The 15480-nt window shown below is 39.4% G+C and overlaps 1 protein-coding gene across 1 annotated transcript; it reads right to left on the bottom strand.

The window, feature by feature from the left end:
* Positions 1-6873: 6873 nt before the first annotated feature.
* LOC149229696 (uncharacterized) lies at positions 6874-10982 on the bottom strand. Its single transcript, XM_089381108.1, has 3 exons — positions 10345-10982; positions 9000-9946; positions 6874-7388 (listed from the first exon to the last, which is right to left on the bottom strand). Exons 1-3 carry the CDS (start codon positions 10980-10982, stop codon positions 6874-6876), a joined length of 2100 nt encoding a protein of 699 aa, XP_089237234.1.
* Positions 10983-15480: the final 4498 nt, after the last annotated feature.

The raw sequence follows: 15480 nt of genomic DNA on the forward strand, positions 1-15480 counted from the left end.
GAGCAACTAGACACCCTTAAGATACAAAACAAGTAGAAAGCAAAAGTCGAAGCTTTGGCCATCTTTTGTCCAAAATGTAGGAAGAAACATGCTCTAAGGGAATGTCCCTTGGATGCAAAAGTTGTAGAAACATGTGTGATTTGTTTAGAAAACCATGAGACCAAGGATTGTCCTTCAATTCCTGGGCTCAAAGCTGTCTTTCAAGAAGATCCAAATTCAATTGAGTCTCTCTGTTTTGTTGCAAGGAGGCCTTGGCAGGGGCAACAAAATCAAGGGTTTAACAACTCTATGAACTTTCAACCTCCACCAAATTGGAATCCTTGGCAACAACCTTGGTCCCAACCTCAAAATCATTTTCAATCATGGGTACAAGGTATGCAAAATCCTTATGGGAGATTTGCTCAATTTTATCAATATCCTCCATCTTTTCAAAATCAACAAGCTCCACAACTTCCAAATCAAAATCCACAACAACAACAACCTTATCAACAGAATCCAAATTCTCAACTCTTGCTTCCATTCCAACAAAAGACAAATCAACTACCTTCCCAGCCATTGCCGAACCCCAATAATAAAAACCCTCAAAATGCTTACATGGTAGAAGGACAACAATTTCCTACCTATATGATTGTTCATCTTAATGATGTATAACAGAGATCTAGTAGAGTTTTAGACAAGCCTTCTATAGATGCTCAAAAGCAAAGCATTTCTGAGGAAGATTCTCTTGAAGCCAATAAAGGTTCTGAAGCACCTCTTCAAAACCCAAGCATTCAAAAAGAAAAAGAAAAAGAGTCAACCCCCACAACTCCTATAGTTGAGCAACCCGCATCTTCATCTACACCTCCTTTTCCTGAAAGATTACAAATTGACAAAGGGGTGGAAAAACAAATCTTGATAGATGAATTAAAGAATGTCTGTATCAAGATTCCTTTGTTACAAGCCATTAGAGAGATTTCTATTCTAGCAAAAACAATAAAGGAGTTGAGTCTTAAAAGACCAGGAAGGAAACCAAGAGATACAAGAAGAATCCACCTGGTAGGAAAAATTGCAGATATCATGATGGGAAAGATTACCATGCAGAAGTATGTAGATCCCGGTAGTCCAATTGTCAAAACACATATCAATGGGGTAGAAATTTCAAATACTTTGATTGATTTAGGGGCTGCTATCAACATTATGAGTAGACAGACTATGGAACAACTAAAACTTCCTAATCTTCTTTTTACACCTACTTTACTGCAACTTGCAAATCGATCAATTATCAAACCAAATGGTGTATTAGAAGACATTTAGGTCTCCTTAGATTCTTGGGAATATCTAGTAGATTTCATGATTTTAACTCCCAAGAGTAATCTAGGAGGACACCCTCTCATCTTAGGAAGACCTTGGATAGCACAGCTGATGCTTTTATCAGTTGTATATCTGCGGATATGCATATTTCTGATAGTAATTCGACAAAGAAATTCAATCTATATCCTCCAGCAAAAGCAATTATAGAAGTAGGAGATAATGAATGGGTTGATGATGAGGATACTATACAACCTGTCTTTACCATTTCTGAAATCAATGAAGATAGTCAAATTCTGAACACATTAGAAAACTTTGAAACATCTTCAGAATATGACCACACACAATTTCAGTTAGATTCTGACATTGAGTATCTATCATCTAGACAAATTTCTCTCTACTCTATGGAAGATTTTGGTAGTTCCGCCATTGAGATCTTTCCAGGTAAAACATTGAATATCAACAAAAACTTGGAAAAATCACAATAGGGAGAGCTAACCAAAATCTTGCAAAAACATTCTACTGCATTTGCATGGGAGTATACTGATATGAAAGGTATTTACCCTAAGACTTGCATTCATCACATCTACATTGAGGAAAACAGTAGACCAATCAGACAACCTCAGAGAAGGATGAATCCAAACCTTAGGGAGATAGTGAAAGAAGAGCTCCAAAAACTACTCAATGTAAAATTCATTTATCCATTTTCAAATAGCCGATGGGTTTCTCCTTTGGTTATAGTAACTAAAAAGAATGGTAAATGGAGAGTATGCATTGATTACAGGGAATTGAACAAAGCAACTTTGAAGGATCACTTTCCTTTACCCTTTATCGATCAGGTATTAGATAATTTAGCAAGCAAAAAGTACTTTTCATTTTTGGATGGTTTTAGTGGCTATAATCAGATTCAGGTAGCACCTGAAGATCAAGATAAGACCACATTTACCTGTCCATGGGGAACTTTTGCTTACCGAGTGCTTCCTTTTGGATTATGTAATGCACCAGAAACATTTCAAAGGGCAGTACTAGGAATTTTTTCTAATCTAATCCATGATTGTGTAGAGGTTTATATGGATGATTTTACAGTTTATGACGATTCATTTGAAGAGGCATTAGAGAATTTGGAAAAAGTCCTTATAAGGTGCAAAGAAACAAACCTTTCATTGAGTCATGAAAAATGCTTTATGATGTTTACTGAAGGTATTGTTTTGGGACATCATATTTCAGGGGATGGGATGGCTCGTGCTTTTTATTTTCTTACAATTGCATCAACCTTAGGTATTTTTAACCCCTTATTCTCATAGGATAAAGCCAAGAAAGAACTAATATGAGCAATTGAAAAAAGCCAATAAAAAAACGAGATAACAAAATAAGGGGAATTATGACAAGTGTTAAGTGTGAATAATATGGAACACTACCATCATCAAAGCCTCTTATTTTTGCCCCACCTAGACAGTGAAAGAAATGCACTAATCATAGATTAGGTTCAAATGATAACTACCAAGGCGAAATAAGGGAAAATTTTGTCACATCCCCTGGTTAATATTCCTTCATTGCAAATAAATCGTAAATAATTAAAATGGTTGAGAGAGGGACACAAATTACATTGCCTGAGGGAGATTATTTGAGGAATTTGTTATTTTAAATATCAGTCATGGGTTGACTAAGTGGTTTTAATGCGTTGACGTTTTAAGGATAATCTCATGTGTTTTTTGGGCATAATTTCAATAAAGAAAGGAAAAAAACTTAGAGGTAGCATGGGTTTTGTTGTCCTAGGTGGTTTACTAGCATGCAACCGTGGAAAACGATAGACTGTTAGTCTGTTCAATGTAGAAGACCTTGATTCAGGGGAGGGGGAGAAGGCTCTCTCGTTCATTCTCATTGATGTGCATAGGTAGTGAAAAGGGAGAACGCATGCGCATACACAATAGGGGTAGAACTCTCTCACACACATGTAGAAGGAGATAGTTAGCAAGGAAATCAAAACACACAGTGATCGAGCTCCGGAGTAAGGGAACTGGCTATGAAACCTTCAAAGAGGTCGATTGTTGACTGAGAATTATAGAGAGTAGTGACTTGCATAAAGGTTGAAGAACCCACTAGGGATCTTGTGGATTGATGAAACTATTGATTAAGGAGGAGACACTCTAGTATTTGTGAGGGTTTTTTGAAGCACCAATAGTTTCCTTAGGGCTAATGATCTACTCTTTGACTCAATGATGAAGTACCTAGAGAGGTCGTCTCTTTACCCAAACAATAGTTTATCTAACTAATGAAATTTCCCTTATAAGTGGACTCTCTTCTCCTAAAAGTAAGTTGAACTCTCTGTATTGTGGTATCCTAGAATGGATGTTTACATGTATGAAAAAGTTTGAGAAGAATGAGTGGAAGCTTTTGTATCCAGTGGATGAAGGTAGGGTGGTCTTGTGGCATCCAATTTCAGTTGTTTATTGGTTGAATATCCCCCTCGGAAGTACTCCACATCAAGCTTCAGAATATGACTGGGGAGTGATAACTACAAGTAACTATGGTTGTTGCTTGTCTATGGTTGGGTGCAGAGTTGAGGTCTGAATATCAATTGTTGAGCACACTTTAATAAGATAAGTATACTCAAGATCTTACATTTTGAATGTCATGCCTATGTTCAATGCATTGGGTTTAATGTATGTAATGATATTGGTTCATCATACTGGTTTAATGCATTGATGCGTTGAGGAAATTAATTCATGTGTAATGATAAGATTTGTGCCATGGATGAGGAATGGTTCATCTCTAGGGTACTAATCTTATGGTTTCTTACCTCTTCATGTATTTAGTATCATATGTTGGCATCAGGTTGTTAATTTACTCAAGTTAATGACCAAGGAGGTCAATCTGGCATGGAAATGTCTTATAGATGCCTTCAATAGAATATTAGGAAAGGTTTATTTTTTTATTCATATTGAGCCTGAAAATTGGTCTAAATGGCCTGCATATAGAGAGATGGGTGGATCTCTGTAAAACTTAATGTTCAGTTACACTGTTGATGGAGTGGTTTAATTCCTATGTATACTCTAATCTTGAATTCAATCTAATTAGTTGAGCATGAAGGATGAGAAAATCCTTGTCGTTGGAATGTTCTATTTGTGTTTTAATGAATTGAGTAACTAAAATGTATATTTGGTTGTTGTTTACTTATAAGCTCGAGAGGATTAGCAATTATGTCTATATATATATATATATGTATAGATAGACATATATATATATATATACTTACTTGTGGATTACAGGTCGAATTGGGTCAAGATTTCACTAAGCTCAGAAGAGATATTGTCATGTTATATCCATATATGTAAACGTGTGTGTGCAGAGGTCTAATAGCCATGGCCATGTTTCCTTTAAGCACAGGATGTCGAAAGGAAAATTGGCTAAGTGTGTGAAAAGGTGGAATGGTCAGGAACTTTTGAGGTTAGACAACTTCACAAAACTTGGCTAGCCGAGAGACCCAACTAGTCATTGGGCTTGACCTTAGTCGGGTTCGGAGCTTCGACAAGATCGAAGATCAAGGTCAGGACACAAGCCAATTTAGGGGTCGAATGTAGGCCAAGTCAGATGTCGAGGCCCTGTTAAGAGTTAGGTTTCATGGAATTATGGATCAATTCAACCTCCAACTACGTGGAGGAGCATGCCTATCCATGTGGAGTTTTCAACAGTGGCAAGGATGCCACATAATATTCCACACGAGTTGTACCTGGTTTCCACATGGGAACCATTGATGATGTGGCAACCTTATAATGGTCCTAGCTTTGGATGGTTATATCTTTCAATCTATAAGTTGAATTAAGGAAAATTTTGTATCGTTAGCGACATTTCAATGAGAAAAATGCAACGATGGTATCCATTTTATGTTATGAGGGAGTCGAAAAAGATAAAAAATTTAGACCCCATTTCCATAATTGAACCATGGAGATTGGGCCAACATAGTAAATGCCTCCTAACCTTAGTTGGGGCCAGCGTTATTAGGGGGTATGTTATAGAGTGGTATTAGAGCTCCATATTCAACACTTGGATTGGATGGGCTCTATCACAGAAGAAGTGTAGACAAAGCTTCAACCCTAGACCTTAGGGATAAACTGGTACCCTGTTACAACTTAACGAAGAAGTAGATATAGTGCTAGGATCTTTGGAGCTAGGGTAGGGCTCTAGCTTCGAGAGTTGTATCTGAATATGGATAAGGTTGTATGGCATTTATAGCATTTGATTTTGATCTGTATGTTGGTTGTAAGTGTGATCTTGTGTGATTGATTTTATTGGAAAATGTAATGGTACTGCATTTGTTTTCTTTTAGCATCTTAAAGGTCTGGACAATTTATTGTTGTGACCATGGATGTTTTTTATGTTCGTATTTATCTAGAACTACCTGCATGGTTTGTGTGTGATTGTTTAAGTGTTGTGCTCTTACACACTTGGTAGGAGTGGGCATGTGAATGCTCCTATGATACGAGGGACTTTGGGGAAATCCATGTGTTGCTTGTGAAGGTGTTGGTTATGACACTATGATAATGACTTGCATATTGATAGCTTGCTTATGCAAGTGAATTTTGGGTGTAGCACTGTGATGGAATGGTCATGAGTTGATTGAATGCTCCTCCCTCCTATCCTCAGCATACTTGGCATCAGGACCTATAGTGTGCCTCAAGAGACTAATTAGAACCGAGAGTTTCTTTGACATGCTGTCAAACTGTTGTTCCAGTGCGCTTATCTTGAACTCCAAGCTTTCCAAAATTGCAATGTGCTCCTCTGACGCAGATGCAGTCGCTTGTTGGGCTTGATGCACTTGGTCAAAATAGTTCCCCTGCATACTCAGAGCTTTGCCCAACATTGTCTTCATTCTCCACACCTCTGCTTGCATTCTCACAAACTGAGTTGCACGCGTTGTAATCAAACCAGGGTCCTGAATCCAGTCAATCTCATTCTCCAACTCTTGAGCCTTCAAATTTTCCTCCTCCTCTGTGGCAATGGCCTCCAACTCCTCGATTTTCCATTTTTCTTTCTACGAGATGCGGGTCTCATATGCTTCGCGAGCTCTTTTTAAATCTCTGTTGGTCGAAGCGTTACGGCTTCCCTCTCCCAACATGATTTCAACCACACTCTCCAGGCAACACAACGTTCTACGGCCGAAGGAAGAGAGTTTCAGCCTCCAAATCGAAAAAATAGTGCCTCTGCCTCTACGTTGAGCTACTAATAAATAGATACAATTGGGGGATTTACTGGTTGTGTGTCGATCCAGTCCCTGTTGCTCGCAGGTCTTGTCATCATTATTCCTGCGAGGTGGTGTATTATTTCGGTTATGGCTCGAATTCTTTTCCTTACGGTCACCTTCCTTGCCATCCTCCAAAGCATTCCAAGTGTACTGTCTACTATAAGGGCGTCGACGGCGCACATTCTTTTTGATCATGTATCGGATGCGAATGTTATCCTCCTGCTCGAGCAATGAATGCTCTTGAACTACCTGTCCTTCGCTCCTCTGCCAACCTTTAAATCTACCTGTTGTACGCATGATCCTACTCATGTCGTAGACCTTGCCTAAAGTGCCGACCTTTGGCCTTACTTTTCATTCATCAAATCCTGCCTCGAGAGCAGGGTACACTTATCTCTTAATTCTGAGCATATGACGTCCTGCCAACAGCTGTCCAATATGCTAGTGGGGTTCTCTATACCATAATTCGCCAAATGATCCACAACTACGTTGGCTTTATGTCTAACAGCCTGAAAGATCAAACCTTTCAGCCACCCCAAATGTTTAGCTATGTTTTCTGTAACTTTAGCCAGTCTCCAGTGCTTAGTGACCTTACTAGCTTTGGCTCCCACATACATCTTTCTAGTTGCTGTTATCGCGAACTGAGAGTCCCCCTCAACCACGGCTGCGCCTGCCTGTAAGTTTCTGAGAATTTTGAGACCCTGTTCCATAGCTGCGAACTCCATTTCATTGTTCGTTCCTTCTCCCAAGGCTCTGCTGTAGATATGCTGAATTTCTCCTGCGCTATTCCTTATAATGCCCCCGATGCCGGCCATTCCTGGATTACCTCTCGAAGCTCCATCGAAATTTAACTTGAGGAAGCCTGCAGGTGGTCATTTCCAGATACTCAACGTGGTGCTCATCTCCTGTTGGCGATTCGATGTAGCCACATTCATTCCATTATCCAGGTTAAAGGCTTTTAAAATTTGTAAGTCCCGATTTGATACTTTGTTATCTTGGTCTGCTTTGCTTTTGACAAGAACCAATTGTCTTACATTTTGGGTAATAATTTCTAGAGCATGAAAAATATCTCTGGTTTCATTTAAGAATACTCTCCTGTTTCGCTCTTTCCAAATCGTCCATGTGATGAACCCCGACATTATTTTCCAAATGGTATTGATCCTCTGATTACTAGAAAAGTTGCCCCGCCACTTCTCAATGGTTTCTTGGATGGAATTTTTGGTTCTGTCCATTTGCTACAAAGTGTTTTCCACCCAATTCCACAGGTTGTTAGCCCACTCGCAAGTGTTGAAGAGATGATTCATAGTTTCTTCTTCTTTATTGCACATGGGGCACTTGGAAGGGCCGCAAAACCCTTTCTTGCGGAGATTCTCCCATGTGAGAGTTTTCCTGCGCATTAGGAAACAGAGGAAGATTTTAATTTTCAGCCAGAATAGAGAATCCTAGACCTGGTTGCTCCATTGAACCTCTTCGACTGGCTCTGAGTTTTCGATACACTCCCTGGCTTCTTTGAGAGTGAAGTAGCCCCCTCCTTGCTTTCCCCATCTTAGTTGATCTCTGTCATTAGCCTTCCTTATTCTTCTTTTGTTTAATAGATTATGTAGGTTCAAGACGTCGATGTTAGCTTCAGTTGAGTTTTCTGTGTCATTGATCATCCATTCTCTCCATTCCAAGTCCCTGCTATTAGGATTCCAATAGTGATTCACCGTGGTTCTCCCCAGTCCTTGATAATTTCTCTGCAGGTCTGCAAACTCTAGCCTCTCTAATTTCGGGAGTTGTTGCCAGGCGTCCTCCCTAAACAAGGCTGTTTCTCCATTACAAATTTCCCAAAAGCTATTCTCCTATATAATACCTCAATTATTCCTTGCAAGGTTCCAAATTGGAGATTCTTCCAGATTCTCTTGCATTCTGATTAAGTTCTGAGTGCTATGCAATGGAGCATATTTTTCCTTCCAATGTCTAGCCCAAGGAAGATTGGGCTCCTTTAGCCATTTCCACCAAATCTTAGCCCCACAGGCTCTATTGATGGTACAGGGATCTAGCAGGTTTAACCCTCCTAATTTTTTGGGTTTACACAATTTATTCCATGCCACTAGTGCCCACTTTTTCTTCTCTGCGTTTCCTGTCCATAAGAAGGATCTTTGAATCACCCTCATCTTCTGCAAGACTCCCTTGGGAGCAAGGATTATGGAGAGCAAGTATTGAGGAATGGCTTGCAGAACTGCTTTAGTTAACACTAGCCGCCCTGCAAAATTGAGAGCTCTATGGGTCCAGTGATGACATATCTTCTCCAAATTGGCTAGGATCTTCTCCCAATGCACTTTTTGCCAAGGTTTGTCTGTTAGGGGAGCGCCTAGGTACCTCGAGGGCAGACTTCCTCTGCGAAAGCCTAGAATGCTAGACATATTTTTTTGCACAGCTAAATGCGTATTGAAGAAAAAGATGGTAGATTTAGATAGATTAATTTCCATACCTGAGGCTTCACTGAAAAGATTGAGGATCCTCTTGTAACCCAGGGCTTCTTTGACTGTAGGAGAACCATGCAGCATTGTATCATCAACAAATTGTTGGTGAGTGGTCGCTGGAATATGGGGCAGGGGCTGTAACCCTCTGATCTTTCCTTCCTCTTTAGCGCTGCGAATGAGTCTGCTCAAACCTTCCATCAGGATAACAAAAAGGAACGGAGATAAAGGGTCTCCTTGTCTGATTCCTCGTGAGGGGGAGAATTGGTTGGCAGGGGAGCCATTAACCAGAATAGAAAATTTGGTAGATTTAATCAAAGCTAAAATCCATTTAACCCATTGATTGGCAAACCCGAAAGCTTCTAAGATTGCTTCAAGGTAGTTCCAGTTGACCTTATCATAAGCCTTAGATAAGTCCAGTTGCATCATCATGCCTGCGATTTTCCTGGATTGAAGAGTATGAATCATTTCTTGAGCCAGTAAAATATTGTCCAGAATTTGTCTACCTTCAACATACCCTGATTGTTCTTTTGAGATGAGGCTCAGAAGAATAGGTTTCAATCTATTGGCAATAAATTTAGAGATAATCTTATAAATGACATTGCATAAAGCAATGGGCCTAAACTTAGCTGGGGTGTTGGCTTCTTCTTCTTTGGGAATCAGGGCTAGGAAAGTTGAATTTAGAGATTTGAGAATTGAGGCCGAGCGCCGAGAGTCCTCCACCACTTCCCAGACCTCAGATTTGACAATTTCCCAGCAGGCTTTATAAAAGTTGATGGTAAAGCCATCAGGCCCAGGCGCTTTGTCATTCAGCATACTCTTCACAGCTTCTTCCACCTCTTCCAGAGAGATTTCCCTAGTTAATGCAAGATTTTTCTCATTGGTGATTGTTTTGGGAATGGATTTAATGAGTTCAGAGATTGCATCTATTCTGTCCACCTCAGGCTCCTGAGCTATGCTGTTAAAATGTGAAGTGAGTAGGGATAAGATTCCTTGATGATTCTGAAGAATGTCTCCTTGATCATTTCTGAGATTGAGGATTTTATTGGCACCTCTGTAGTCTAGAGCTGATCTGTGAAAGAATTTGGTGTTCTGTTCCCCTTCCTTTAGCCACTGCTACGAGACTTTTGCTTCCATAGGGTTTCTTCTTGTTGGCAGCGAAGCTGCCATTGTTGCATCAAAATTTTTTCTTGGTCTGCAGAGCCTAAGTTTCTATCTCCAGTTATCCAACCTTTGTGAATCTACTCTAGCTGCTCCTCTATTTTGGCTTTCTCTTTAAATATATTCCCAAAAACTGTTACATTCCATGCTTTGATTGTATTTCTAATGTATCTCAATTTACCTTGTAATTTGTACATTTTGGTGCCTCTTATGTCCATCGGTTCATGCCACCATTTCTCAACAAGTTGAATAAAGTCCGGGTGATTAAGCCAAAACTTCTCAAATCGAAATGGCTTGTTTCTACGAGTGCCCTGGATCACAACAATTAGAGAAATGGGCCAATGGTCTGACCCTCCACTAGGTAGAATGTTAGATTCTACTACCACTCCCTCCAACAGAATGCTTTCAGATATAAGAAATCTATCAAGACGAGAGGCGATTTTTCTTTCACCTCCCCTTCTGTTATTCCAAGTGAAGGCCCCACTCTTGGGTTGAATATCCACTAATTTAGCTGAAATGATGAAATCTAAGAAAGCTTCAGAATCTTTGTTGAGTCTCCTGATCCCTCCTTTCTTCTCTAAAAGTGAAGTGATCATATTGAAATCTCCTCCTATGATTGCCTTCGCGTTGGGATATCTAAGCTTCAGATTCAAAAGAGTTCTAAGAAAAATGTATTTCTCTTCTAATTTCTGAGGTCCATAAACATTGGTGCATAGAAAAGTCTCTGAGTTGCCTATCACTTGAACTTCTAGAGCTATAAAGGATCTGTTAGCTTCAGCCTGAGGATATTGATTACATGTGGATCCCACAGGGTGACTAAACCTCCTTCCCATCATGACTAGCAGTCTCCATGTATTTCATTTGTCTACCTAGCTTTTTGCTTACATTATCAATAATGTTACTTGCGCATTTGGTTTCTTGCACAAATACAATATCAGGTTTTTCCTTTTGGACCTTCCACTTTAGGAGCCTTTTTTTAGTTTGGCTATTGAGCCCTCTGGCATTCCAAGAGATGACCTTCATTTAAAACTAAAGAGAAAATTAGTGAATAAGAGAAAAAGCTTCTAGAGATTTTATCTTACCCGAGTTTAGAAGTAGCAGTCCCAGCTCCTGTAGAGTCTCCTTGTTGGACTTGCGCCCTCTCTTCTTCCTTTGTTTAAATCTAGTTGAAGTGTGAAGTATGCTTTTTGTATGTAGTCCCATTCCTTTTGCTATGCCCAGATTCTTGTTATGCCTGTCCAACTCTGCTTTCTGTCTTGCAACGAGTAGCTCATTAATTCTTCTCACCTCCTCTTTCGGAATGTTTTCCATCCCTTGCTTCTTCCAATTTTCCACCATGTTTTGTAGGTCAACTCCTTCCTGCTCTAAAACCTCATTGAGCTCCATATCCTCACTTCCTATGTCACTTATCAGAATTTCTTCATCTTCATCTGTTCCTTCTGTTACTTCCTGAGTCTGTTCTATGATGTTATGAATGTTTTCCTCCACTACTTTGGTTGCATCCTCTGTTGTATTTTTGTTTGCTTCAGAGGTATTTTGTTCCTTATTCTTGTCCTCAGACTCAGTTTCAGTCTCCAAAACCTCAAAAGCATTACTGGTATTACCTTGTGTTGCGCCTGTTCTGATTGGTCGTTTCCTGTTTTCTCTCTATCTTGCTCTTGGTCTTATGAAGGTATCCTTGTTCTTTTCTGCCTGCTCTCCCTTAAGTTCTTCCACTGATCTATTTAATGGACATTCTCTTATTAAATGTCCATGCTCATGACACTTCCTGCAGCGAAATGGAATTTTCTCATAGTCAATAGCTTGGAAATAGTCCTCATCCCTGTATTCCAACCACAGTCCTTCATGCAAAGCCCCTGACACATCCAACTCCACACAGATTCGTGCGCAGGACGTATATCTTCTTTGCAGAGTGGCTTCTGAGGCTTTGATGAAAGTTCCTAGCTTGTCACCTATCTGTTTTAGAGCTGAGTAGCCCCAATAGTCTATTGGAAGGGAGAATAGGTGAATCCAGACTGGCACCTGCTTAAAGGTTTCATTCTCTGGCACGAAGTTAGGCTTCCAAGGTCTCATATAGAGACCTGCTGAAGCAAAGAAGTAAGGTCCCCCATCAAATATTCTATCCTTATCCTCTAGATTCGAAAAAACAACAATGAAAAAACCTTTGGCCCCTAAGTGCAATCTAACATCACCTTTGGGTTTCCATTGTTGCTCGATCCATTGACACAGTGCTCTCTCCGTTGGCCAGAGTCCCATGAACTTGTAGATCACTGCATGTTCAGTCATGTGTTCTCTGTAGGCTTGAATTTTCGGGTCTGTGATCACCACCCTTAGGGCTTCTGCTGTTTTAGGCTTGCATGGTCCCCGACTTTTTTTGTCATAGAGATTGTTTGGTTTGTCCCCTTTCTCCTCTTTCTCTCTTTCCAGGGCTTCTTCGTCTCCATCTTTTTGCTCCTCTTCTTGTTTGTTCTCCTGAGTAGTATGTGCCTGTGTTGTTTTCTCTCTGCTCCTGCTGTTTACTCTACCTTCGCTCTCCTTTCCTTTAAGTTTTTGAGTATTGTCTTCCATCTTGTTCGCATCTTGTCTCCTTCCATTGCTGGTTCCCTCCTCTTTCTATGACCTTTCATACCCTGTGATCCGCACACCTTCCTGTGCTATTTGTTTTTGCATGATTATTTGTCTGAAGGTAGGGGTCCCTATGGACCCCTCCTGAGAAGTTTTGCTACTCTGATCCTGTTCCTCTCCAGGTCAAACCCAAGGTCTGCAAATTTTGAGATCTGTAAACCCTAACTCCGTTCACGGCATCCTGTCGTCATGACTTCGCTAAAACCCATCTCGGTCTTTTTTCGAAAAGTTAAAGTTATAGTAATTGAATTAGCCCCTTATTGTTATTAGTGCAACCCCTTTATTGTATTTGTGTGCCCATGTACTCCCCATATTGTTATTATTGTATCTCATACAAGTCCACTATTGTTATTGTTGTGCCCTTACATTATTATTGTTATGTCGGCTCTGATTATATTGTGACCCCTTAGACTCCTACATAGAAGGGAGGTCTTGTCGTTTGTATCATCCAACAATTGTTCATTCATGTAATGTACAAGAGGTTTCCCCCTTAAAGAGGCTTATTTTGAAGTTGTTGATCTATCTCTTCTTATATTTTGTGAGTTGGTTGCATAGCATTTGGTATTAAAGCTTTGGATTCTAGGGTTTTGCTTCTTCAAATAGGTCATCGTGGAATTTTTTCTATAACCTTTTTTTCTACGAAGTTTCCAAAGATGAAATTAAAACCCATTTGAGCCGAAATCACACTGAACCTCGTGTCCAAATTTAAGATCTTTCCGCGCTATATTTTCGTATATATGAGTTGAGGAAGTTAGGGATTTTGCAGACTCCATAATTCCAACGGGTCATTGTGGAATTTTCGCTATAACGTTTTTTATACAAAGATTCAGAAGCTAAAATTAAAACCCATTTGAGAAAAAATCAGGATGAACCTCGTGACCTATTTTAAGATCTTGTATTGCTATATTTTCGGAGATATGAATAGAGGAAGTTAGGGTTTTGGCATGTTCCCGAATTCCATCTCAAACAGGTGACATTGGGAAAATCATCATAACTTTCTCTCTGAGCATCGGATTCAAATTTTGTAAAAATTGACATAAAGAAGATGGATTGTAGTTTGATGGGTATCATTTTTAGGGTCGAAATATGAAACATTGACATGTGGCAGGTTGTACCAGTTTCCTCTACTGAACCAGTCTATAATCAAGTCATTGTGGGAGAGTGGGCATAACTCTTTCTTGGAGAATCCAATCTCGATCAGACTTGTGGGGTTACAAAGAGTACTCAGAGTGATACCACAAGCCAAAATTTTAGAACTTGGAGATCCGAAATTATAGAGTTACAATCATTTAAATATAGAGCTCCTAAAAGCAAGAAAAAGAATGACTTGAATCAAGAAAATAGAAGCACCTAGTAAGAAAAATTGGATGGATGATTTGAAGAATGCGATCGAAGCTAAGATAAATAGTTTTATCTATGCCATGAAAGCTAATATTTATGGTATGGAAGCATATTTGAAGAAAGAAATGGAATATTTGAAGAAAGACATGGAAGGTTTGAAGGAATGTGGGACAAAGTTGTTACAAGAAACTCCTCCTAATGGCGAAAAGGTAGTAGAGGAAACTCATTATGAGAACAAAAGAAATGTTAATCATGATTTCATAGAATATAACATTGGATTGAAGACCCAATGAATTCCAAAGATCGATATGAGGAAGTTTGATGGCAAGGATCCTGTAACATGGATACTACAGATGGAGAAATATTTTGATCTCCATAATGTGCAAAACACACAAAAGGTACGTATTGCAACTTTATATTTAGAACCCAGTCAGTTTTCATGGTATCGATCACTTTTATCTCATAAAAAATGGTCACTTGGTCCATTTTTATGGAGGAAATGATAACACATTATGAGGATACAAAGAGCAGCACCTTCTTTAGCCAATTGATAAATCTCAAACAAAAGGGTTCAATGGCAGAGCACATTGAGGACTTCCAAAAATTGAATATAAGGGTAAATGATATTCCAGAGAAGCATATGATTGAATTATTCATAGGGACTTTAAAGGATAACATCCAACATGAGGTTTGCTTTTGGGAACCTGATTCAATGGAGAAGGCATACAGGTTGGCAAGAAAAATTGAAAGTAAAACTATGGCAACAATGAAGCCTACCACTCATAACTATAAAGATGGAAGTGTTGTTTCTCCTAGCCTTCCACAACCTACAAGGTTGACACCACAAAAATTAGAAGAAAAAGGAGCAAAAAGGCTTTGTTACAACTGTGATAGAAAATACACTAAAGGTCATAAGTGTGCCGAAAAGAAATTATTTTACAACAATTGTGAAGAGGAGGAAGAAAATGAACAAGAAACGTCAAAAGAAGAGGATATACACCAGGAACCAACCCCAAAGAAAGAAGAAATGAATCTGACCATATGTTGTAATTCTTTGGAACTTTGTGGATATCATCCACCATCCAACACATCATCTTTAAGAGAAAATTCTAAGGTCCAAGCAGCAGAAGATCACATCGAGCATCAACAAAAAGTTCTCCGACTCTTAAAGGATAACCTCACTTTGGCACAAAATCGAATGAAACAACATGCAAATCAACATCGCAGCAAAAGCGGTTTTGTGTAGGTGACTGGGTATATTTACGGCTACAACCATACAAACAAATGTCCCTCAAGCAAGCTAAGAAGGATAATAAATTATCACCAAAGTACTATGGTCCTTACAACGTACTGCAAAAGATTGGT

This window comes from Pinus tabuliformis, chromosome J (assembly GCF_031772625.1).
Source record: "Pinus tabuliformis cultivar Carrire ecotype Pingquan chromosome J, CPIR1, whole genome shotgun sequence".
NCBI classification, from domain to species: Eukaryota; Viridiplantae; Streptophyta; class Pinopsida; order Pinales; family Pinaceae; genus Pinus; species Pinus tabuliformis.